Source organism: Hyperolius riggenbachi, chromosome 8 (assembly GCF_040937935.1).
Source record: "Hyperolius riggenbachi isolate aHypRig1 chromosome 8, aHypRig1.pri, whole genome shotgun sequence".
In the NCBI taxonomy this organism is placed as follows: domain Eukaryota; kingdom Metazoa; phylum Chordata; class Amphibia; order Anura; family Hyperoliidae; genus Hyperolius; species Hyperolius riggenbachi.
In genome coordinates, this window is record NC_090653.1 from 228,166,357 (window position 1) to 228,192,971 (window position 26,615).

The 26,615-nt window shown below is 45.7% G+C and overlaps 1 protein-coding gene across 7 annotated transcripts in view; it reads left to right on the top strand.

Annotated features, from left to right (window-relative positions):
* The window catches only part of LOC137527620 (golgin subfamily B member 1-like), a 283,357-nt gene that overhangs the window by 122,149 nt on the left and 134,593 nt on the right, over positions 1-26,615 (top strand). For all 7 annotated transcript variants that reach the window (XM_068248254.1, XM_068248252.1, XM_068248255.1 and 4 more), the window contains one exon: positions 11,973-12,126. In XM_068248254.1, coding sequence (XP_068104355.1) covers positions 11,973-12,126 — 154 coding nt within the window. The remainder of the gene's footprint in view (positions 1-11,972; positions 12,127-26,615) is intronic.

A 26,615-nucleotide genomic window follows, 5' to 3' on the forward strand; every position in this document is an offset into this window, starting at 1 on the left:
GCTTCAGAAGTTGCCTGTCATTAGTAAACATGTGCAATGGCTGCTGTACTACCAGAATGCCCTGTACTATTATTTTTTTAACCTGATCGGAGTAATTAATCAATAATGCAGGGCAGTCTGCTATTGCAGAAGCCAGTAATATAGGTGCTGACAGTCAGCTTCTGTAGTGAGTAGAGAAGCAAGCTCCAGGCAAATTATATTAGCTTGATTGCAGGTAATCTTATCTCTTTTCCCAACTCCCCCTCCCACCCTGTCTTCCCCATGACCCTTTTCTCTTTTTAGATTTCAGTGTCTTCTTTTAACAGCATTTCTTTGCCAAACAGCACTGGTGAAGTCTGCAGTCCTGATGAGAGTCCTTCCTGCCATTTCTCCTCTCCCACCAGGCTCTCTGGCTTGTGCCTTTACCTCTTTATCCCCCCCCCCCTGTGCATGCCCCTCTTTGGTATGTCCCTCTTTTCTGACTGTCCTCAGAGGAGCTTACAATCTATTCATACCATAGTCATAGTCTTATGTCCTACCATATTATTACTAGTGTTTCCCTGAAAATAAGACACTGTCTTATATCAATTTTTTCAGAGGATGTCTTATTTTTGGGGGAAACCCTGGTAATTTTCCTATACAAAATGTATATACTGCATGCCATGCTGAAACACAAGCAGCATGCACAGAGCTTGTGGTTTGCAGATATTGGCTCATATCCAATTCATTTTTTCACCTGAGTTTTCTCCTGGGTGATATTTTTTAATTTGTCAATAAAATGCATTTTAAGCCATCAGAAAGCAAGAAAATGCTCAAAATAATTTTGATAGTACTTTTTCATTTACTTTTTGGTACTTTTTTAGTTGAAAAGTGCTGGAAAGTTATTTTAATGTGAAGATGAAAAATTATCTCCTAGGAGAAAAGTCAAGTGAAAAAGTGAATTGTATATGGCCCGTTGGCTCTTACTTACAAGAAATTGATTCTGCCGATTATGTGGGTAAGAGTCTATTTCAAAGGCCACATACACACATCAGACCATAGTCTTTTGAAAATGAAAGATCACAGACCAATCTTACCCCCTTCCATGTAGTATGAGAGCCATACTCTACACAGTCTATTCTATGGAGCTGAACTCCATATCAGATAGAAATCTTTGCAAGATGCTGCACACAAACATGCTGCACACACCCAAAAGATCTGTAGCTGCAAAAGATCTGTTCCTGCCAAAAATCCATTCCTGCAAATTGCAATGATAGTCTATGAGATCTGCAGATCATCATACACACATGATTTAACTGACATTTATCTGCAGATCAGATCCACCAGGATGGATTTTCAGATCTGCGGATGATTGCTTGATCTGCAGATGACTGTCAGTTAAATCATGTGTGTATGATGATCTGCAGATCTCATAGACTATGAATGCAATTTGCAGGAATAGATTTTTGGCAGGAACAGATCTTTTGCAGATACTGATCTTTTGTGTCTGTACAGCATCTTGCAAAGATTTCTGTCTGATGGGGAGTTCAGCTCCATAGAAAATACTGTGTAGAGTATGGCTCTCATACTACATGGAAGGGGTAAGATTGGTCTGTGATCTTTCATTTTCCAAAGACTATAGTCTGATGTGTGTATGCACCTTAAGACAGAGAACTCTGTCAGGCTCCCCAGAGCTATGATAGGATAAGCTGTGTGTCCTGTCCAAGGTGAAGTGCTGCTGATGCTTATCACCACAGATCAGTACGGCTGGCTCCAACAAAAATTGCCTGACACATATACAGGACTGTAGAACTCACATTATACTGCTGCTCTCTTGTATCCAGGCTTTGTATTGAACGTGACTTGCTGGTGTCATGTGGGCTGCTGCTAGGGCCTAAATTCTGGGGATGTCTTATATTTCAAGCATGCTAGAAATTCCTGCTAGGGCTTATTCTCAGGGGATGTCTTACTTTAGGGGAAATACGGTATGTATTTATATAGCACTGACATCTTCTGCAGCATTGTATAAAGTACAGAGTTTCATAACGGTCAGCGCCGTCCACATGCTGACAACTCCGTTTCCCCAAAAATCCCCCAGACTTTGCAGCAACACACTCGGCGCCCCAACCTATCAACCCTCCCATGAAAAAAAAATTTGTCATTTGGAAAAGGAGGTGTGGGGGAAGGGGGGGGCTGGGTCCTGTAAATAATCAGCACCGGGTGTCACATTCCCTAGGTACGCCACTGCTTTTAGGGCCCGTTTCCACTAGAGCGAATCTGCATGCGTTTCCTGCATGCAGATTCGCATAGACAACACAAGTGGATGGGCCTGTTTCCACTTGTGCGGGATTCTGTGTGGTTTGTCGTGCAGAAAAAGTGTGCACGGCAGACCCATCAGAATTCGCACGCCGCACACCCGCATGCGATTCTTCGGTAATGTAACTAAATAGGAAAACCAGCATTTTAGTCTTGCGGTTTTCCCGACGTTTCCGCTTGAAAACCCATGTCAATGCAAACCGCGAGCGATTCCGCATGAGAATCCGCATAGAAACGGCAACGAAACCGCAACTGCATGCGGATTCGTTGCTGCGATTTTCCTGTCGAAATTACGCCGCACTAGTGGCCCTTATGGTAACTTAAATGAGACCTAAAACTGAAAAACCTGCCACCTGTAAGTCAATAGAACACTAGAACGGAGGATAATAGAACTTTTTGCATGTGCACAGAAGTAGGAATGGTCAGTGAGATGCAAATAATTTCCAGTTGATGTAGCATTATGCAAATTTTGTAGGCAAATGTATGCAGCTTGAGTATGAACCAATCATCCTGCTGAGGTAAAATTCAATTGGTTTATTTTCAAGCTTCATACATTTTCATACAAAATTTGCATAATCTAGCATCATTTCGAAATTATTTGCATTTCATTGACCACGCCTATACAGTAGTACTTAAAGAGAACCCGTGGTGGGTTCTAACAATGCTATCAGCACACAGAGGCTGGGACTGCATATACTGCCCAGCCTCTGTTGCTATACCGATCCCCCCCCCCCCCCCCACGCTCTGCTATGCCCCCATAAATCACCCAGCCGTGCTGTCAACACACATTGTGTTGCACCTGGCTGTTTACCTCTGTAAGTGTCAGTCTGTGCTGCTCCCCCGCCTCCATAGCTCCGGTCCCCGCCTGCGTCCCTTCCCTCCCTGCTGATTGGAGGGAAGGGACGTGGGCGGAGACCGGAGCTATGGAGCAGGCGGCGGAGCGGCAAGACTGACACAGAAGTAAACAGCCGGCTGCGACACAGCCTCTGTGTGCTGATAGCATTGTTAGAACCCACCTCTGGTTCTCTTAAAGAGAGTCTGAAGCGAGAATAAATCTCGCTTCAGACCTCATAGTCAGCAGGGGCATGTGTGCCCCTGCTAAAGCGCCGCTATCCCGCGGCTAAACAGGGGTCCCTTACCCCCCGAAATCCCCTCCGTGCAGCGCATCCCCTCTTCCGGATTAAGGCAGGGCTAACCGCCGCAGCCCTGCCTCACGCGCGTCTGTCAGCGTGTATCTTCGCCTCTCCCCTGCCCCTCTCAGTCTTCCTTCACTGAGAGGGGCGGGGGAGAGGCGGCGATGCGCCGCTGATAGACGGCGCTGAGAGTCAGGGCTGCAGCCGTTAGCCCTGCCTGAAGAGCAGCAAAATCTACGACCAAGTTGGTCGTTGATTTTGCAAGGGGGGGGGGGGAGGGTTGGGGGGTCAGGGACCCTCGTTTAGCCGCAAGATAGCACACATGCCCCTGCTGACTGAGACAAGAAGCGAGATTTATTCTCGCTTCAGTGTCTCTTTAAATGATTCCTTTACCGGAGACGGGCAGAGTTAACCAAATGCAATCCTCGTGGTTCTTTTATACATCGATTATCCCAGCATTGAGGAAGAGAGAGGGCAGGCCTCTTTTCCACGGGCTGTTGATAAGCAGTGAAATGCCTCTCAAACCCTCACAACTGCTTGCTGCTGCCTGGTAACTGCTTGCTGCTGCCTGGTAACTGCTTGCTGCTGCCTGGTAACTGCTTGCTGTTGCCTGGTAACTGCTTGCTGTTGCCTGGTAACTGCTTGCTGCTGCCTGGTAACTGCTTGCTGAGCACACAGCTCAACAGTCTGTGGAAAAGAGGCCTTAGGTGTTCTGTTCTGGCCATCCATTTGCTACAAGATTGACTGCCTACACCTGTTGTAAATAATCCAACAACCCATTGGGTGGCAATCTATTAAATGTGTGGCTACCTTTAGGCCTCCTTGCCACGGACCGCTGATAGGCAGTGAAATGCTTCTCAAACTCTCTCAACTGCTCACTGCTGCCTAGTAACTGCTTGTTGCTGCATGATAACTGCTTACTTCTGCCTGGTTACTGCTTGCTGAGCACACAGCTCAATAGTTTGTGGAAAGGGGGTCTTAAGCTACGTACACACATGCGACAACGATCGTTCGTTGTCAACGACGAACAAACTTTTAACTGATGAAAGAACGACCTAAGTAAAGTTAGTTTTAAAAGGTGTGTAACGATCAGATCGTTAGAACGAACGTTACATCACGTAAAGCAACTATTGCGCCTGCGCATAAAAATGAAAAGTTTCATGGAGAAATAGTGAAATGCGCCTTTCAAGCCTAGTACGAACTATCGTTTCCAACAATGTACTACTTTTGCAAATGATCGTCGTTGGGAAAAATCCGCCAAGCTAGATCATTCGTTTTGAACGATCTAGCTCGTCCGTCGTTAGACTTCATGGTCATTGGCTGCTTTTTTTCAAACGATTGTCGTTTGAAAGGATCTTGGAACGATCGTTTCAAACGACTATAGTTGCATGTGTGTACGCACCTTTAGGCTGGGTGCACACATGGCTGTGCATAAAAGGTTGAGTTTTCTGTGGTGCGGTTTGTTTTTTATTATTTTTGTTTTTTGCATATTTTTTCCCGCATATGCTTTTATCTGGGGTTTGGAGTGCATTTTTACACGTTTGCGGTACACATATACAAAACGCGTATGCGCTTTCCATGCATTTTTCAATTGCGTTTTATGCAAATCACTAGGAAGACAACAGGAAGCAGAAATACATCAGAAAACATTTTTTTTTTTTAAATAGCATACAAAACGTTTTACATTGCGTTATCATTGACTTTCATTATGTGCGTTTTTGATGCGATTTTGAAAAGTATGCAACAAAACCAGCGGTTTTAGAAACGCGTGTTTTAAAACGCATTAAAAAACGCATATGCGTTTTTTTATGTGGCCCTTAGACTACCATTAGCAGCAAAACCGCTGCGTTTTCCACAACGCTAGCGTTTCTGCTAGGCGTGTTCCTGGCCTTTCTCTTCCTCTTCTCGCCACAAAATAGGATGCTGTGCAGAGTGTTTATACAATGTTCATTCCCAACATGTCCCCATAACATTCCCAGAGTGCCAGCTATGGAAAGTGCGTACACATGCAGGGCTTCCATTATTCATCCTCTTCAGATGGGAGGCTGGATGTTATTGTTTGTTTGTCCTCCATCATCAAATCAATCATGTGGGGGCACTGTAAAGAGGCACTGTAGTTGACCTATAGTAGAATGCAGTAAATTATTCAGGATACCCACATTTACTGTCATTTTCCTTGTTTCAGCTTTAAAAACCCATCCTGTATCTATTTCTGTATATTGTATAATAACTCTGCCCTCCTAGTGATGTCAGCCTAGGCTATTTAGCTATGCTAAATTCTCCCAGAGCATTCTGGGAGACAAATATATTTTCTGCTTGCTTTAGAACGTTCAGTAAACAAATATTCCGCAGAGATCACCTGACAGGGTTACAGATTTTGACACCTTTGATAAATTTCAATTTGTTAACTACTTAAGTGCCATGGTGATTAAAATCTATGCCCTGCTTTGGTGGGCTCCTGGCTGGCAGGGCGTACATTTCAATCACCACCGCAGCGCGCATCCGCCATTTCCGTCACTCCCTGTCGATCGCGCCGCTCAAACCCGATGTCTCTCGCCGCAGCTTACTGGCTCTGCCTGTCTCTATTTCATTGGCTCCTGGACGTGTCGGTCAATGTAAGCCACTCCCATTGGCTTACATTGATAGACACGGTCAGGAGCCAATGAAAGCGGCTCCTGACCGGCTCACATGACTCTGCCGTCATAGAGACGGCAGAGTGGATGTCAGGAGGATCCCGGTGTAAGGCGGATATGCGCTGTGATTTGTCGGGATTCCGTCGTTATTGTACCAGCGGTCTCTGGTCCTTAAGGGGACAGAGACCGCTGGTAATTCGGTGGTTAAGCAGGGCGAGGAAAAATTGTATAATATCCAAACACAGACTAAAAATGTACTGTATAAATGAATATTGGGGAAAAAAAGTGATTTTATTCATTACGTTATTTGCACTACAGTTCCTGGACCTGAACTCTTGCACAGGACAGAAGGAAAACATAGAGAAATACCCGCTCTGAGAATTTAGCCTGTCCAAGCTGTGTCTTATCACAATTTGTAATTTGATCTCTTCCGGTGTCACATGACTGCCATGGGAGATAAGCTCATTTGAAAGCACAGGATGATAACATGTCTGCTTCCATGAAAGCAGGAAGTAGAAACAGTGCAGATTTACTGTAGGATTTGTATCGGCTGTAACAAATACATGTTTTTCTTAAAGGTTATTATGCTGTTGCGTATCTTTTAGAGCAGAGAGGAAGTTCTGAGTTCAGGTCCACTTTAAGGTGTATTTGTGATAAGGGGAACAGAGAAATGTATTTATTTATTTTTACCAGGAAAGTTAAAGCGGACCTAAACTATTGCACAGTATACTATGAAAACACATATGGTTCATAAGAAATTCACTCAATTTAGGCACATCAGCCTTTCCAATTAGCCGTTTTTAGCAAGTGCGAATCAGGGCTGTGAGCTGTACCATGGTGTGCAGCTGTGTTCTGTGTAAATATGTAATCACTGGAGATGAACACTTTTTGTGCTCCCATGAATGTGCAGGAAGTTAATACTTCAGCATTTATTTTATTTTTTTAGGATTTCTATAAGTTGTAACAAAGACATTTTTCCCCTAAAGGTGATAATGCTGTGGCTTAAGCTGAGGTTAGTTCCAAGTGTGTAATGTGGGTTAACCGTTAGTGTCATTGGCTGTTTCTGATCAGGTAGGCTGTTTCTGATTATGTATATGCTTAGGCTACATAGACACTTGAGATAAAAGTCTTTGAAAAATGAAAGATCACAGACCAATTTTACCCCATTTCATGTAGTATGAGAGCCATACCTACACATTCTATTCTATGGAGCTGAACTCCCAATCAGATAAAAATCTTTGCAAGATGCTGCACACATTCAACAGATCAGTATCTGCAAAAGATCAGTTCCTGCAAGAGATCCGTTCCTGCAAAATACATTCATAGTCTATGTCTGATATCTGCAGATCCTCATACACCCCTTGTTTAATGGACAATCATCTGCAGATCAGATCCACCAGGATGGATTTTCCGACCTGCAGATGATTGTCAGATATGCAAATGAATGTCTGTTAAACAAGGTGTGTATGAGGATCTGCAGATATCATAGACTATGAATGCATTTTGCAAGAACGGATCTCTTGCAGGAATGGATCTTTTGCAGGAACTGATCTGTTGCATGTGTGCAGCATCTTACAAAGATTTTTATCTGATGGGGAGTGCAGCTCCATAGAATAGACTGTGTATGAATGGCTCTCATACTACACGGAAGGGGGTAAAATTGGTCTGTGATCTTGCCTTTTCCAAATATTTTTATCTCAAGTGTGTATGCAGCCTAGTTGAAATCCTGGGTGTATAGCCCTGCTTTCTGCTTATCTGTTTCATGTTAGAAAAGGAATGTTTATGACAAAAAGGGAAAGGATCATTATTTTTGGCAGCTGTACATGAACTTTGAAAAGCAATATGTAGCCTATTTGTACTTCACACCAGTCGCAGATCTCCACTTCCTTCTATTGTTCTAGCATTTTATTACATGTTATTAGTGTCACAAAGAATGTCTTTACACAGTAATTCCTGTGCTTGCATATTTTACATTTTTTTTTCTTTAAAGAGAATGTAAAAAAAAAAATAGTAGGACGTATTTATTTAGTACTAAAAAAAGTTTTTCGATCACAGATGACCGAATTGTAAGTAATGTTATTTCCCTTTGGTTAACAGGTCCACTATAGGAAAAGGCTCTTTTGCATAGTGATAAGTTCCTCCCACCCTTCTTAAACCTGCATCAGCAGTTTCTCTTTTCTTAGGCAGGGGTTACACGTGCCAAAAATTGCATGTATTTTTCACAATGCGAAAATGCACATAATGCTTGCTTCTTTTTTTTTTTTTTTTTTTTTTTTTTTTTTTAACATCGCATGTAATTCCCTATTGCAGACAGTCAGCTCTGCCCTCAGCCAACAATGCAGATTTGACTCAAGGGTGACCCCCTGCCGTACAGGTTAGAGGCGGAGCTCTGGCCCACGTGATCCTGTAAAAAGTCATGTGAGGCAGAGCAGTACAGCAGGAGGTACTTTAGTAAAAAGGACACCTGAAATGAGTGTGATATGGAGGCTGCCATATGTATTTCCCTTTAAACAATGCACATTGCCTGGTTGCCCTACTAATTTTCTATCTCTAATATTTTTAGCCATATAGACCCTGAACAAGCATGCAGATCAGATGTTTTTGACCGAAGTTTGACTTTTGTGTGCTTCCAACATTTCTACAGCCTAAGGCCTCGTTGACATCATACGTGTTGTCATGCAGTGCGTATGGTGTGCGACACGCAAGAACCGCAGAAGTGCATAGGCAACACTTTTGCCGTTCCCATCATAGGCTCTGCACAGCAGTGCAATGAGATATCGCACTGCTGCATGCATTTTCTGAGAATCCCATCGCTGATCCATTCACTCTAATGAATGGGATCAACAGTGCAGATGGCATGCGATCGTACGCATTGCTTTCTGGCAACCTCCACATCCCTCTCACTTCAGCTGGGCTCACTTGAGAAGGGATCCAGTCATAACCACTGCAATCCCTTTTACTGCACTGCTGATTATTACTGCATTAATATGTCAGTTTGGGATTTATATTTACGTTTCAAGGGTCTTATTGTTTAAGTCGGTAATCCATTTAAAGTAGTATCCCCATACTGATATCCCAGTGTTGTGTTGCTACTTGTAAATAGAATCACATACAGGCTTTTCCTGTGACACCAGGGGACAGATAGATCACCAGAGCTCCCAGTGATGACCAAATGCAATAGCCACTACTGACCCAAATGATGCAGTCATGTCTTGGGTTCTCCACACTTCACTACAAACCAGAGGTTCTCAAACTGGGTGCTGCAGCACCGCAAGCATTTCCCAAGGGTGCCACGGCTGCCCTTTGAGTCAAGTGTCACTTTTTTTTTACTTCTGCCGATTGCATCTATCGCCTGAGCCGAGGGCGCCTGCAGCAATCAGCGGCATCTCCTGCCCTCACTCTTCCCCTAGTGCTGGCTTTTCCTGATTGCATCATTACACGCACCTCGTACTGGGGGAAAAGTGAGGGAGAGGTCTCTTAATTGCCACCGTCTCCCAGGATCAGGTGAAATATGCAATCAGCTTCCACTGCTTTTAACTCTGCATGGGGTGCCTTGAAAAAATGTTTCCTTCATCAAGGGTGCCTTGACCTGGAAGAGTTTGAAAACCGCTGCTATAAACCGCAAAATGTGGATGCTGCCGTAAGAGAAAAACCTTTCTCTTTTTGACATGGAGCAATGACATTAAATTTGTTCACATGGGCACCCGAAAGGGGCGGTCCTTCAGCATCCAGGATACTCGCAGCCATAACAGGGTCTCAGACAGCAATAATAATCTCACAGAAGTTCTGGAAGTGGGGAAGGTATAATTAGCGCGTCGTGGCGAAAAATGGGCGTGGTTATGCTACGTAAAGTGGGCGTGGTCAAAGGTGGGGCCAAATGTGCATGAACATAGCAGTGGCGTAACTTAACATATTCAGTAGGCAGCATTTCACATATATAAGCCCCTCACCTGGCTTCTAGCCTGTCTTCGACTGGCTGGTATAGGTTAGATAGGTAGCTTCCCACAGCGTAGGTTAGATAGGTAGCTGCCCCCAGTATAGATTAGATGGGTAGCTTCCCCCAGTATAGATCAGATAGGCAGCTTCCCCCATTATAGATTAGATGGGTAGCTTCCCCCAGTATAGATCAGATAGGCAGCTTCCCCCAGTATAGATTAGATAGGTAGCTTCCCCCATTATAGGTTAGATAGGCAGCTTCCCCCAGTACAAATCAGATAGGCAGCTTCCCCCAGTATAGATCAGATAGGCAGCTTCCCCCAGTATAGATTAGATAGGTAGCTTCCTCCAGTATAGGTTAGATAGGCAGCTTCCCCCAGTATAAATCAGATACGTAGCTTCCCCCATTATAGGTTAGATAGGCAGCTTCCCCCAGTACAAATCAGATAGGTAGCTTCCCCCATTATAGGTCAGATAGGTAGCTTCCCCCAGTATAGATCAGATAGGCAGCTTCCCCCAGTATAGGTTAGATAGGTAGCTTCCCCCAGTATAGGTTAGATAGGCAGCTTCCCCCAGTATAGATTAGATGGGTAGCTTCCCCCAGTATAGATCAGATAGGCAGCTTCCCCCAGTATAGATTAGATGGGTAGCTTCCCCCAGTATAGATTAGATAGGCAGCTTCCCCCAGTATAGATTAGATAGGTAGCTTCCTCCAGTATAGGTTAGATAGGTAGCTTCCTCCAGTATAGGTTAGATAGGTAGCTTCCTCCAGTATAGGTTAGATAGGCAGCTTCCCCCAGTATAAATCAGATAGGTAGCTTCCCCCATTATAGGTTAGATAGGCAGCTTCCCCCAGTATAAATCAGATACGTAGCTTCCCCCAGTATAGATCAGATAGGCAGCTTCCTCCAGTATAGGTTAGATAGGTAGCTTCCCCCAGTATAGGTTAGATAGGCAGCTTCCCCCAGTATAGATCAGATAGGCAGCTTCCCCCAATATAGGTTAGATAGGCAGCTTCCCCCAGTATAGATTAGATAGGTAGCTTCCCCCATTACAGGTTAGATGGGCAGCTTCCCCCAGTATAGATCAGATAGGCAGCTTCCCCCAATATAGGTTAGATAGGCCGCTTTCCCCAGTATAAATCAGATAGGTAGCTTCCCCCATTATAGGTTAGATAGGCAGCTTCCCCCAGTATAAATCAGATAGGTAGCTTCCCCCATTATAGGTTAGATAGGTAGCTTCCCCCAGTATAGATCAGATAGGCAGCTTCCCCCAGTATAGGTTAGATAGGTAGCTTCCCCCAGTATAGGTTAGATAGGCAGCTTCCCCCAGTATAGATCAGATAGGTAGCTTCCCCCATTACAGGTTAGATAGGCAGCTTCCCCCAGTATAGATTAGATAGGCAGCTGTCCCCAGTATAGATTAGATAGGTAGCTTCCCCTGGGAAGGCGGGAGTAAGGAGGCGGGGAGCTGGGCGGGGGGAGCGAGCAGTTACAAACTCGCCTCCGATTGCCGCAGACACAGCCTCCAGCTCCTTCCTACTTCCTCCTCTGGCGTAGCTCGCATTGGTAACGGCGCCCCCCCGTGCGTCATCACAGGGGGCGCTGTAACCAAGGCGAAGGACGCCGGAGGAGGAAGTCAGAAGGAGCTGGAGGCTGTGTCGGCAGCAATCGGAGGTGAGTTTGTAACTGCCCGCCCCTCCGCCCAGTGCCCCCTCCTGCCACTGAATCGATCCGGGGCACCATGGCAACAGGCTCCAGGCCGGTGCCCCGGATCAAAGGCTCTAGCGACTCCACTCACAAACAGATAAATGAAAGGGTTTGTCTTGGCGTATTTGTCTTTTTACAGCTACAGCCATGCAGATTTTTGCCACACCACCCTTCAGACCGTATGCCTATAGTTGGGAATTATGGGTAGTCTGTTGTCATTGTGTACATTCTTATCAGTATTTCCAGTACTAACCTGATTCTTTTTATGTTTCTTCCCTTTTGTAAAGACAAATGTGAAGTCTGAAGCTGAACCCATTGTGCCCGAGGCTCCGTTAGGTGCCTCTGCCGACATGAACACACTACATGCAGATCTGGAACGGAAGATCACATCTCTTCTAGAGAAGGCCCATGCTGCTGACTGCAGATCCTCCCACCTGCAAGGTATGCCCAGCCGTACGACAACAGGGGGGAACAATGGAGAAAATCCACAATCCTGCACTGGATTTTTAAAGGAATACTGTAGGGGGGTCGGCGGAAAATGAGTTGAACTTACCCGGAGCTTCTAATGGTCCCCCGCAGACATCCTGTGCCCGCGCAGCCACTCACCGATGCTCCGGCCCCGCCTCCAGTTCACTTCTAGAATTTCAGACTTTAAAGTCTGAAAACCACTATGCATGCGTTGCCGTGTCCTCGCTCCAGCTAACGTCACCAGGAGCGTACTGCGCAGGCACAGACCATACTGGGCCTGCGCAAGTACGCTCCTGGTGACATCAGCGCGAGCGAGGACACGGCAACGTAGGCGCAGTGGTTTTCAGACTTTAAAGTCTGAAATTCCAAAAGTGAACTGGAGGCGGGGCCGGAGCATCGGTGAGTGGCTGCGCGGGCACAGGATGTCTGCGGGGGACCATTAGAAGCCCCGGGTAAGTTCAACTCATTTTCCCCCGATCCCCTACAGTATTCCTTTAAATAGTATTCAATATTATACTGAATGGAAGTGGTAAAATTGGCCAATCAAAATTGGATGTGTGTGTGCTTACCCTAAGGGCTGTTTTTCCACTGGGTGCCACATCGGTTTCCGAATCAGACACAGCACCCGTGGTGTTGCGACCCCGCAGCCAAATTGATATAGAGATTTGGATGCGGTCTCTGGAAAACTGCTGCAGGTAATTTTTTTTTTCCTGCACGCGATTCAGATGCAGCCTATGGATTTTAATTCCATGCGATTCCGCATCCGAAGTCTTTTACTACATAGAGGTGGTAAGATTGGTCAGGGATTGACCAATCATAATTGAAAGTGCGTACCAGGCTTAAAAAGGAACTTTAACCAAGGATTGAACTTCATCCCAATCAGTAGCTGATACCCTCTTTACCACCAGAAATCTTTTCCTTTTTCTCAAATAGATCATCACGAGGGGGGCTGTGTGGCTGTGTCTGTGTTGCAATGAAACCCCTCCCCCAGTGTGATGTCATGACCACAGTCCTGACAGTTTGCTGTCTGTGAACTTCATTGAATTGTGGGAAATTAGGCTTTTTCCAACTGCCAAGCAAGAAGTATCTCCTATCGAAGATGTCACCACCAGTGATACATTTCTGAATGTAAATCAGTGAGAAGAAAGCTTTTACAATGGGCAAACAATGACTAAATAATCTATCACTGTAATGAATATTGTAAAAAAAATATACATTTACTGTATATTTTGCACTATAAGACTCGCTTTTTCTCCTCCAAAAGTGGGGGGAAAGTCTTTGCGTCTTATAGTCCAAATGCAGGGAGTTCCTGACTTGTGATTGCCTGCCGATACGAACCTCCAACCCGCCGCAATGTCAGGGACTCCTCGTACTGTGCCCATGCAGAGGAGGACACAAGGGGGACAAAGGGGCATAGAGGAGGACACAAGGGGGATACAAAGGGGCATCGATGAGGACAGAGGCGGAAACATGGGGGAAGCAGGAGGACACAATGGGGACAGAGGAGGACACACGGAGACACAAGAGGTACAAGGAGGCATGAGGTACAAAGTAGGGTTGCCGCGGTATACCGGTATGACGGTATACCACGGTTTCAAAATGCATGATAACCATACCATGCACTTTTTGAAAATACCGGTTTACCCAAGATGGCGCTGTAAGACATTTGCCCGGCACACAGAGCTCCAACCATTCTCCCCCGACGGCCTCACCGCATCTGTGGGAAAGATTCCCCCTGCCTCCAGGAATCCAGGGACGCTTTGCGGAGTGTCCAGGGACCCAGGGCTCGCTGCAGTCGGACTCCGGAAATCTTAACCACGTGGCCGCCCCAGCTCCATACACGCCGCTGCCGCCGTCACTTCCTGCTGATTAGCTTCCTACTGATCGGAGCTCCCCATGGCTGACCGTGCCGATCGCCCGCCCGCTAAGCCCCAGGACCACCACAGCTCTGCGGCCCCCACTTCTGGGTCTCACTGAGCAGCCGCCACTGATCGTCACTCCAGCCACCTCTGCTTCCGGACCGCACGGCCACCCATGCAGGGGTGCCCTCTTCTTCCAAGCCGCCTCACATTGCCTGCCTTCCTCGCATCCACCACCACCAGGCACGGAAGACACCCCCAGCAAGAGGCCTCCACACCACCTGCAGATGCCGCTGCTCAAGTGACAGACTAGGCCACCCATGTAGAGGAGCACCTACTACATATGCTGCAGGCACCTATCCTGGCTACACCTATCCCTGGCTACCTGTGCTGCAGGAACCTATCCTGGCTACCTATGCTGCAGGCACCTATCCTGGCTACATCTATCCCTGGCTACACCTATTCCTAGCTACCTAAGCTGCAGGCACCTATCCCTGGCTACCTATGCTGCAGCCACCTACTGCTGGCTACACCTATCCCTTGCTACCTATGCTGCAGGTACCTATCCTGGCTACACCTATGCTGCAGGCACCTATCCCTGGCTACCTATGCTGCAGCCACCTACCCCTGGCTACCTATGCTGCAGCCACCTACTGCTGGCTACACCTATCCCTGGCTACCTATGCTGCAGGCACCTATCCCTGGCTACCTATGCTGCGGCCACCTATTACTGGCTACACCTATCTCTAACACCACCTGGACTTCTGCAGGAGCAGGGTAAGCCTTTTTTCAGTTTTACCTGGGGCCCCAAATCTCCCAGGGGCTTAATCATATATATACTGAAGGAGTAGCGCACCCCACACTGGGGTGGGGGTGGGGTGTAAGGGTGCTCAGGGTCCAAATAATTCTATTATAATTGTATAATACCGTATACCGCAATACCGTCATACCGTGGTATTTTTTTTGACGGTTATCATACCGTGGAATTTCATACCGTTGCAACCCTAGTACAAAGGGGGCATAATCCACAATATGCCCCTTCACCATGGATGCACCAGGTCTAGTATATATTTTTCCCCTGGTTTTTGTCCTCTAAACCTAGTTGCTTCTTATGGTCAGGAGCTTCCTAAAGTCTGAAAAATTTGGTATGTTCGTTATTTTCACAACAGTTCCTCTTTAAAGATAGTTTGAAGGGAAAATGAAAATAAAAACCTGATACTCGCCTGAGGAGAGGAAAGGCTCTGGGTCCTGTAGAGCCTTGCCGTTCTCCTCTTGGTCCCTACATTCTCCTGCAGGCTCCCCCGTTAGCAGTCTATGACTGCTCGGCCGTAGACTGCTCTCTTCTGGGTTGGGCTGACTTCGGCAGTCTTCCGAAGACGGGCTGCTCCATACTGCGCATGCGCGGCACCCTCTCTCAAGTCCTTGTGCATGCACAGTACAGAGCCGTCTGTCTTTGGAAGCCCGAGTGCTTCCAAGTCTGACGGAGTCTCCCACGGTGGAAGATTTAAACCGAGAAGCCTACGGCAGGGACGAGGAGACCAGGAAGGCTCTAGGGGCCCAGTGCGGTCACTCTCCGTAGGTAAATATCTGTTTTTTATTTTAAATTCCACTTCAGATTCACTTTAACTCCTATGCATTGTTGCTGTGCAGCATCAGGAGGGAGACTCCTGCTGATCCTCTTCATGTTTTGTTGTACAGCAAATTACTACCACATTTCCATAATGCTCTTACCTCCCGGCTTCCACTCCAGCTTCATCTACTCAGCACATCCTCCCACTTGTGCCGTGTCCAACAACCACATATTTGCTAGTATAAATAAAACACAGTTGCGCACAGCACACACTGTAAAATCTGAAACCACAAAGCTGCAGCAATAGCAGAGTCCATTAGGAGAGAGAATCCTTAAACGTTTCCTATTTCGATATTCTTCTCAGTGCTGGTATTGACCATGCCTATTATAGTCACTGTTTTCTTTTAGTTGACTTTTCTGCCTCTCTTTAGTGGGATGGCTCGTTGGGTTTTAGTTGAGTCTGGGAAATACAAATCACCCATTATTTATGGCCTCCTGTAATTCCCAGCTAATATATTTGGGCAGCTGTTATGTAAACGGAATATTCCCCACAACATTTTGCAGAACAGGTTTAATATACAATTGCTGAGAATGGAGCGCAGTCTTTTTAAGTGGTTCTGAATCCAAAATTGCAAAGTGCACTGACCTTATCTCTACCAGTACACAGAGGTCATCCTCAAGTGTAGAATGTGAAAGTTATGCCTGGTACACACCATTCAATTTCCTGTTAGATAGACGGGTCGAATAGATAATTTCTGACAGGTCCAGTCTTATTTCCAATCATTTTTCTGATTGATTTTGTATAGAAATGATCAGAAAAGCAATTGGAAATCATATCGGACCTGTCGGAAATTAACTATTCGACCCATCTATCTAACGGGAAATTGCATGGTGTGTACCAGGCATAAATGTGCCCGTATGGGCAGATTGACCAAAAGACAGGTCTCTCTCTGATTGAAGACAGATCTGTTGCTGCCCATACACCACTGGCCAATGCCCGATCAATTTTATGCTGAAATTGATCTGGAATCGGCCTTGTGATGACGCATCCGCCCGTCCCATGCTGTCCCCCCAATGGTCAATGTGCCCAGTGCACTATACATTACCTGTCTGCTTCCGCTGCTTGTCCGCCACTGCTTCCAGGCTGGGTCCTTCATCCATACACATGCCCCACCTGGTTGACGTAGTAACAGGGTCCCATGTGGGACGTCGCATCCGTACGTCAGGAACCATGTGGGACATGCGTATGGAAAAGGACGGATCATGGAGCCAGCAGCGGGCGCGGATAGGTAATGTATAGTGCACTGGGCCCCTGGTGGCACATTGACCATTGCCGGGGACAGCTTTGGGGGTTTTGATATGACTATCGCTCGTCCCGATATCTCTTGCTGTTACCGCGCACATCCAACCGACCATGACAGTCCAACATCTTGCAGCATGTCTGACCAATTAATGCAACCAATTTCAGCCCGAAATTGGTCGCGTCATCAATCAGGCATGCACTTGGCGGTACCCATTTTCATTCAATTCGATTGTAATAATCAAATCAGATGGTCGATCGGCCACCAAGTCACCTGAATTATGGCCACCTTAAATCTCCCTTTCTCTCAAGTATTGTGCTCTTACTCCGCTATGCAACTCTTTAAAGTGAACCAGAGACGAAGCACCCTCATGTATTTTACCATATATATCAGTGGGTACATTAATGAAAACGCCTACCATGTTTTCTGTTTCATTCTGCTCTACACAGCTTGTTTCTTATCAGCCCTGATAAAATCCGTTCAGTCTGGCTTTACTATAATGACTCAGCTATAATGATTCCTGAGCAGAGCCAGCAGAGGGCAGGCTTGGGCTTGAAAAGACACCAGAAAACACAGACTCAGCTATAAAGATTCCTGAGCAAAGCCAGACTGAATGCTCAGTCGAGGATTTTATCAGGGCTGATGAGAAGCAAGCTGTGCAGTGCAGAATGAAACAGAAAGCATGGTAGGTGTTTTCTCTAATGTTTCCACTGATATATATGATAAAATACATGAGTGCTTCGTCTCTGGTTCACTTTAAACCAGGGGTGTCGAAACTCAATCACATAAGAGGCCAAAATCTAAAACAAAGTCTAAAGGCCCAAACACACTCTAGATGGATGTCACCTTAAAGGACTACTGTAAGGGGTCGGGGTAAAATGAGTCGAACTTACCCGGTGCTTCTAATGGTCCCTCGCCAGGTCAGCTTCTTGTGTGTTCCACCGCGTGGGTCACGTGGTCTGGCCGACATCATCCGGTCTGTACTGCGCAGTACAATCATGATGACATCGGCCAGACCACGTGACCCTAGTGAGGTCGGCTTCTGCAGCGGAGAGCACCGGGAGCCACCGGAGCTGCGGCAAGGGTACAGGACGGCTGCCAGGGGCTGGAGGAAGCCCCAGGTAAGTGGATTTTGTTTTTTTATTCTGCCTGGACCCTTCCTTTAAAGGACATCTGAACTGAGAGGGATATGGAGGTTTCTTTTGAAAAATACCAGTTGTCTGGCAGTCCTGCTAATCTATTTGGCTGCAGAAGAGTCTGAATCATACTCCTAAAACAAGCACGTGGCTAATCCAGGAAGGCTTCAGTCAGAAACATGTGATCTGCATGGTGGTTTGGGGTCGAAGGCTAAGGCCAGGTTCACACTATAGAATAAATGCAGCATATGCATAAACAGCGCGGTGGGTTTGTGTAAACAAAAAAAAGTGAATACTACCTAGCGACGGGGAGGATTCTTATTGGTCCACATGAACCAATCAGAATTTTCTCTGTTGCTGGAGAATTCCTTTTGGTTCTTTTGCAAACCAACAGGACGCCCTGTAGTTCCGGGACAGCGGCGCTGAATTTCTACGGGACAGGTATCGTTTTTGTGTGGCGGGAAGCCCTGTGGGAATGGACACTGGCAGGAGGACAGCGAGGTAGTGAACAGCCCGAAGGGGACTGGAGGAAGCCCCAGTTATGCATATGAGGTTTTTTTGTTTGTTTTTTTAGTCTCCTTGTCTCATGCCTGGTACACATCATCCAATTTCCCATCAGATAGACGGGTCAAACAAATTATTTCCGACGGTCTGATCTGACCGTTCGTTCTGATCGTTTTTTTGATAGATTTTGTATAGAAGTGATCGGAAGATCGATTAGAAAAATTATCGGAAATCAGATCAGACCTGTCCGAAATAATCAATTTGACCAGTCTGATGGGAAATTGCATGGTGTGTACCAGGAATAAGATACACTTTAAGTTGCAGGCTGATTTTTTTTTTTAAAGGACAACTGAAGAGAGTGGTAAATGGAGGCTGCCATGTTTATTTCCTTTTAACCAATACCAGTTGCATGCCAGCCCTGCTGATCCTCTGCCTCTAATACTTTCAGCCACAGACCCTGAACAAGCATGCAGCAGATCAGGTGTTTCTGACATTGTCAGATCTGACAGGATTAGCTGCATGCTTGTTTCTGGTGTTATTTAGACACTACTGCAGCCAAACAGACCAGCAGGGCTGCCAGGAAACTGGTATTGTTTAAAAGGAAATAAACATGGCAGCCTCCATAGTCTTCTCACTTCAGTTGCCCTGAATACTTGAATCAGGCCTCTGCACTGGAGTCCTCTGAATGGGAAGGCAGAGTTCTGCAATTTGCAGTAAAAGAAAGGAGACTATGGAGAGCGCCAAGCTATGCTGTATAATTTATTCCATGAATGTGCTCGTAGCAAACTATGGCAAAAAGGTTACTGGCGGCCCCGGAGCAGAAGCTGCTGAATTTTATACTCATCCCGTCCAGCCATGATGCTTCTCCATTCAGCCACTGCCAAGTGCTGCAAGGTCCATCTAGGCACTTCTACAGTGCTGTATGGATGTGAACATTGCACGTTACATAACTTTTTCCCTAAATAATCTCTTCATCCAAAGCTGCTTTCACACTTTCTGCGTAATCATACATACAAACTCATTCCCGATCATTTAGGAGAGAAATCCACTGTGTGTGCAGCAATCCCCTGATGTTGCAGCTCTTTCTCTCACTTATTAGCAATCTCAAGTCTTGTCTGATGTCGTCTTGTTTCCATGGGATCTTGTTCCACCCCCTTGTCTACCCCACCCTCTCTCTATAAAGAGCTTTTCAGGCAATAGTGCTTTAAAGAGACTCCATAACAAAAATTGCATCCTGTTTTTTATCATCCTACAAGTTCCAAAAGCTATTCTAATGTGTTCTGGCTTACTGCAGCACTTTCTGCTTACTGCAGCACTTTCTTCACACTTTCTTCACAGTCTCTGTAATAAATCAATGTATCTTTCCCCTGTCAGACTTGTCGGCCTGTGTCTGGAAGGCTGCCAAGTTCTTCAGTGTTGTGGTTCTGCTATGAACTCTCCCTTCCAGGCCCCTCTCTGCACACTGCCTGTGTGTTATTTAGATTAGAGCAGCTTCTCTCTTATCTTTTACAAGCTGGATAAATAGTCCTCTGAGCTGGCTGGGCTTTCACATACTGAAGAATTACAGACACAGGCAGAGCTGTTTGCTGGAAGAAACGAGCAGCCTGAAACTTCAGTGCATGAGATGCAGGGGGAAAGAAACACACAAATGATCTCTTGAGATTCAAAAGGAAGGGTTTATACAGCCTGCTTGAGTATGGATGTATTTTCTATGTGTGGACATACTGTACATCAACCTACTTCCTGTTTTGGTGGCCATTTTGTTTGTTTATAAACAAACTTTTTAAAACTGTTTTTAACCACTTTTAATGCGACGGGGAGCGGCGAAATTGTGACAGAGGGAATAGGAGATGTCCCCTAACGCACTGGTATGTTTACTTTTGTGCGATTTTAACAATACAGATTCTCTTTAAAGTGAACCTAAAATGATAAGGATATGGCGGCTGCCATATTTATTTCCTTTTTAGCAGTACCAGTTGCCTGGCTATCCTGCTGATACTCTGCCCCTAAAGGTTCGTACGCATTTTTGCAAGGCTCCCTGCACACTGCATCCGATTTTGATGTGTAATCGTTTTTCGCATGCGTTTCCAATTTTTAATCGTTACTGCATGCTGCATTTTTTATGCGTTTTTCTGTTGATAGCATTCAGGGAAAAGCGGAATCGCAAATCGAATGTGCAGTGTGCAGGGACCCTAAAGTCGAGTGAGGTGGCTAGTAGTGACCGCCTTTGCCAATAATAAAGCGTGTGCACGGCAGTCCCCAACGTGCAATCGATCCACCCAACTCACCTGATTGACGGCCAACTTCATTATTCACGCCCCTCCTCCGCGTGACGTCACGCACCTGCCACTCTGTCCTCCCTCCCCCCACATAGCAACAGAACACGTCAGCTACACAGCTGACACGCATCTGTGCAGCCCTGCCCAGATATGTCGCCCAAGAGGATCGGGTCCCTCTCCCCAAAGTGTGTACTTACCTTAATACTTTCATCCATAGTCCCTGAATAAGCTTGGAGATCAGATGTTTCTGACAAGATTAGCTGCTTGTTTCAGGTGTGATTCACTCACTACTGATGTCAGAGTGATCAGCAGGACAGCCAGGCAACTAGTGTTGTTTAAAAGAAAATAAAGATGGCAGCCTCAATATACCTCTTGCTTCCGGTTCCCTATAAAGTGTGTATGGGCCTTTTAATAGGGATGGTTAATGAGATGCAAATAATTCTCAGCTGATGTAGAATTATGTGAATTTAAAGAGAAACTCCGACCAAGAATTGAACTTTATCCCAATCAGTAGCTGATACCCCCTTTTACATGAGAAATCTATTCCTTTTCACAAACAGACCATCAGGGGCTCTGTATGGCTGATATTGTGGTGAAACCCCTCCCACAAGAAACTGAGGACTGTGGTACTCCTGGCAGTTTCCTGTCTGTGAACCGTGTTGCATTGTGGCTATAAAATAGACAAGTACCGTATATTCCGGCGTATAAGACGACTGGGCGTATAAGACGAGCCCTCAACTTTTCCAGTTAAATTATAGAGTTTGGGATATACTCGCCGTATAAGACGCAGACCAAATAAATAAAAAAAAAATCATATACTGGTGCTATGTATGAACAGATACTGGTGCTGTACTGTATGTGGTACACAGTATATAGGGGATTGACTGGTTGGATTGCTGAACTCTCTCTCTACCTAAGTGGATTGGTCAGCTCTCCTTGTTTCCCGGTTTATCAGAGCGGTATGGAAGAATAGATCGCACTGTGCCCATAAAACACGCCTCTCTCACCCTTCTGGCCCTGCCCTTGTATCCTTATTGTCTTATACGCCAGAATATACTGTATATACAGTATGTGCATGTTTGGGCAGCTGCATTCATGACTACCGCACTACTACTTCGTATTGTTACTAGGGATAGATTAGAAATGGTGAATCCCTCACTGTAAAGGTGCCCATTAACAGTACAATTTTTTTCACCATTTTCGATCTTTCGATGCGATTTTTATGATCCAGTTGTATAGACAATTTGCAGTTTATGAAGGCAATCGATAGTGACTGATACTTTGGTTAATTGCTTTATAGGATAAAATCGATCCAAAAGTTGGAAAATATGATCAAATTTGAAGAAAGAATCGATTTGTAAATGTGAACAATCGATAATTGCCTTCAGATTACTTACGATCATTCAAATCTCATCGACAGATCGCATTTAGTGAAAAATTGTACCGTTAATGGGCACCTTATCACTGTGGGCTGTAGAGTTTATTTCAGGTGGGAGGAGTCTAGATGCAGTAGAGAGGTAAGTGGTTGGTAGCAATGAAGTAGCATCAGTAAAAGCAAGAAGTTCTGAATCCGGATGATACCATTTATTGGTTAACTTTAAAAAATAAGGTTATTTTTTAAGTTAGCTAATAAATGGTATCATTCAAAACTTCTTGGTAGCAGTGATTACAGGTAAAGCTACAAAGGGATGTAAGCAGAGGTGTGTTTTGAGGACGTAAAGCATTATTTTTTATAAAGAAACTGCAATTTTTTTACTTGGTAAAAAAACATTTTAAGAAATTGCACTGTAGTGGCATTATTTATTGTATTTATAAAGCGCCAACATATTACGCAGCGCTGGACATTAGTTAAAGAGTCACTTAAGTCTGTTAAGAAAGAGTTTTACTCACCTGGGGCTTCTACCAGCCCCCTGCAGCCGTCCTGTGCCCACACAGACTCGCTCGCATCCTCCTGTCCCCCGCCGGCAGCTACTTACACTTTCGATGACAGGCCTGGCCACGTGTCTGATACGTTGCGTTCCTGGCCGTAATAGCACCTTCTATACTGCTATTGCGGCCTGGAAGAATCACTCGCGTTCCCATGCATGTCGTGTGTGTCTGCAAAACCAGAAGTAGCTGCCGCTGGGGAAAGGAGGATCCCGAGCGAGTCAGCGTGGGCACAGGACGGCTGCAGGGGGCTGGTAGAAGCCCCAGGTGAGTAAAACTCCTTTTTAGCAGACTGAAGTGTCCCTTTAAGGTTACAGACAATATTTAGAGGTGTTCATACAGCAATAAGGCAATACAGGGATACATGCAAACCAGATCACGCAGCACAGTAGGAGTACAAGATAATGCTTAGTCAGTCACTGGATGGGAGCCTGGAGATTAGGCAAGTCAAATTCACTCAGATCCATAGGATGCGTGTACGGTGATGGAAGTGCGTGAACAGGTAGGAGACATAAGGAGGAGTGCCCTGCCCGAAGGCTTACAATCTAGAGGAAGAGGTGGGGACACAAAAAGTAGGGGACCAGAGTTCAGCTGTGGGTTTAGAGCACTAGTGAGGGGGGGTAGACCAGAGTCAAAAGGTGGGTTTTGAGGGCCTTCTTGAAGATGTTGGAGGGGGAAACCCTAATGGCGGGAGGTAGGGAGTTCCATAGTATTGGAGCAGCTCTTGAAAAGTCTGGGAGGCGTCCATGGGATTGGGTGATGCGGGGGGCAGTCAGGTGAAGGTTATTGGAAAAGCGGAGTGAGCGGCTAGGAGTGAACCTCTGGGTAAGATTAGAAATGTAGGTTGGGCAGGTTTTGTGGACAGATTTGTAGGCTAAACAAAGTATTTTGAATTGAATAGTGACATATAGTAGAATGCAGTAAATAATTGATACCTACTTAATACTTAAAGCCATCTGGAAAAAAGTTTCACTTACCTGGGGCGTCTACCAGCCCCCTGCAGCCATCCTGTGCCCGCGCCAGTCCTCCGTTTTCCCGCTGCAGCTTAGTTTAGTTTTTAGTCCACTTTGCCTGCCTAGCCCTGGCAACGCGTATCCTTGCTCGCTATTGTGGATGGCAACATTGAGGACCGGTGTGGGCAAAGGACGGCTGCAGGGGGCTGGTAGACGCCCCAGGTAAGTTAACCCCTTCCCGACTGCTCCTCGCCAAGTGGCGTGAATGTGGCGGCAGCCCCAGGACCGCTCAACGCCAATTAGCATAAAGTCCTGGGACGGGGTTTTGCATGAGATCACGAGCTTCTCCGCTTGAATGACAGAGCTCCGTTCCGTCATCAGTCTCCCAGGGGGAAAGTAGAAAGAAAGATCTGTTGGTGGGGAGAAAAGGAGGGGGGCGGGCGGAATCACTTGTGTGCTGAGTTGTACGGCCATGCAGCGAGGCCTTAAAGCTGCAGTGGCCTGAATTGTAAAAAATAGCCTGGTCACTAGGGGTTGTAAGCCTACGGTCCTCAAGGGGTTAAACTTTTTTTTTTCTTCAGATGGCTTAAGTATTCCTTTAATTTTCCTGGTTTTAGCATCTTAGAGATATACATTGCTGAATATTGGTGTGTAGCACTGTCCTCCCAGTGATATCACAGCCTAAGCTGTTTAAATATGCGGACTTCTCCTCCCAGAGGATTATTAGTTATAGTGCCAACATGTTCCGTAGCCAGGACCGCGCATAGCATGGGCGTGCTAATTTGAACATGCGCTGTTTGTGCGCGCTAGATACCATGCTTTTGTGAATCAAGCTGTATAACCCAAAACAATCACAAAAATTGTTTCAGCAAAGAATGTCTACCATGAGGGCGGGTGCACACATGGCAGAAACACTTGCGGAGCGGGAAACTCTGCGTTTTATGCAGCAATGTTAGTCTATGGGACACAGAAGTACCAGTGTTGCACTTGCGGTTTACAGTAAGCGTTCTGCAGGCGCTGGTAGTGTTGTATACATTTTTTTTTTTTAAAAGCGTACAAAATGCATATGTGTTTTCCATTAGCAAAACGCAAACGCATTAAAACGCACGCAAAACGCATGAAAAATGCTACTGCGAAAAAACCCCAAAAGCACGGTAAAAATGCAATAACAAAACGAAAACGCACCATCCTAAAATGCTACTTTTTCACGCTATGTTATATGTGAACATTAGGCTGATGTGCACAACAGGGCTGTGGAGTCAGTGGTTTCATAAACTGAGAAGTCTGAGTTGAAGTTGCATTATTTTTTTGTGCCGACTCCACAGCCCTGGATGTGCGCTATAAAAATAAATTGTATTCTGTTCTTTCACCAGCTTGGGTAGCATCAGGGATTTGGCATGTAAATAATTCCAAAAATGTCCTGAATTGCTTTGGGTGAGCTTGCAGAAGATCATTAGAACAGTATGCCCTTGGAATTGGGAAAGTTTAAAATCCTGAGCAAAGTACAAGTGGAGGCTGAGAAGTAATGATGATTTATGTGCTCTCGATAATCTATAATGACCCTTCTGCCGCTGAAGAACGTATTTGATGTTTCTTAGGCAGAGAAGAGAGGCTAAACCTTCTTGGATTCTTATAGTTCAGACAAAAATGTAAGTGGATTTTATAACTGTAAAGGCGAAAAAATCCTAGTATTAACCTGTATGATCTTTAAGTCTAAATCTTGGCTGTGTTCGTGGAATGCCAGAGTGACTGTGAAGGCCTTTAGTCAGATCTTGTAGTATAAACACATGCACTCAGCCTCCCCTCCCAAGTGCGAGGTTAACATATCCTTTTGAACACGCTTCCTTATGAGGACAAGAATTCCTTTACAATGCCTTACTCAGAATAATCCTCCTGAAATCCCTGTGCTGGATGACCCAGTAAGGATTGAGGAACAAGGCTGCTGTAATTTGTAAAAATCACCTTCCTTCTACCATCACTCCCTCCTACTCCTGTATTACCCACTCCCTCTCAATCGTCGTGGTTACTGTGTGGGTAACCAAGAAACAACACATTGATGAAAGGACTGCTGCATTTGTCAGCTGCAAGTCGCAAGCCAGAATCGGCTTTAGCTTGTTACTTTTCTATTATGGTGGCAGAGTGATTGGCAGTGCAGCCAGGTATAGCGCTGGGAAAGGTGGACGCTGCTATACAGCCATGTTATTGGGAATATGCAGCTTCCCCTGCAAGTGGGAATGTTTGGGCGCAGTGCTCTATTATTGTACAGGTGAACGTTTTTCCACACATTTCTGTCTGGATAAAAGTGACACCATGCAGCAGTTCTACGCATGCCACACACGCTCAGCCATTGACCAGCATAGTGTCACAATGGACAACATGCACGTGTATCATGAACAAATATGCGCGTTATCTGGAAGCCGTGATTGCACCATCACAAGTAAAAAGAGCTCGTAGGGCCCTTTTACACTTTATGCGTAGCCATGGTTGTGTTACAATGCAGTTTTTTTCTCCATAGCAGGGCATTGTGAAAAAAGCTTCAGTTTTTCAGGGAGAGGGACCATAGGGAAACATGGACATTGTAACCGCACATCAATTGTCCTTTCAGTTACAACTGATAGCAACTGATATAGTATAAATTGATCCTGTTCACATCAGCGTTTTTTTCCGGAACGTAAGCGGAACGTATACTGTACAAACGGAACGGATGTGAATGGATCCAATGTTAACCTATGGATCCATTCACATGCATCAGTTGGTACAGGTATGTTCCGGCCCCCGGATCCAAAAAATGCCGCAGGCCCTAATTTTCCGGACTGTTCTGCCTAGCGGAACGGATCCAGAAAAAAATACTGCAGCATTGGGGCAATGGGAAATGGAACGTTTCTTCACACTAGTGAAGAAACGGACCGTGCCACGGGGGATGGGGGCATGGGC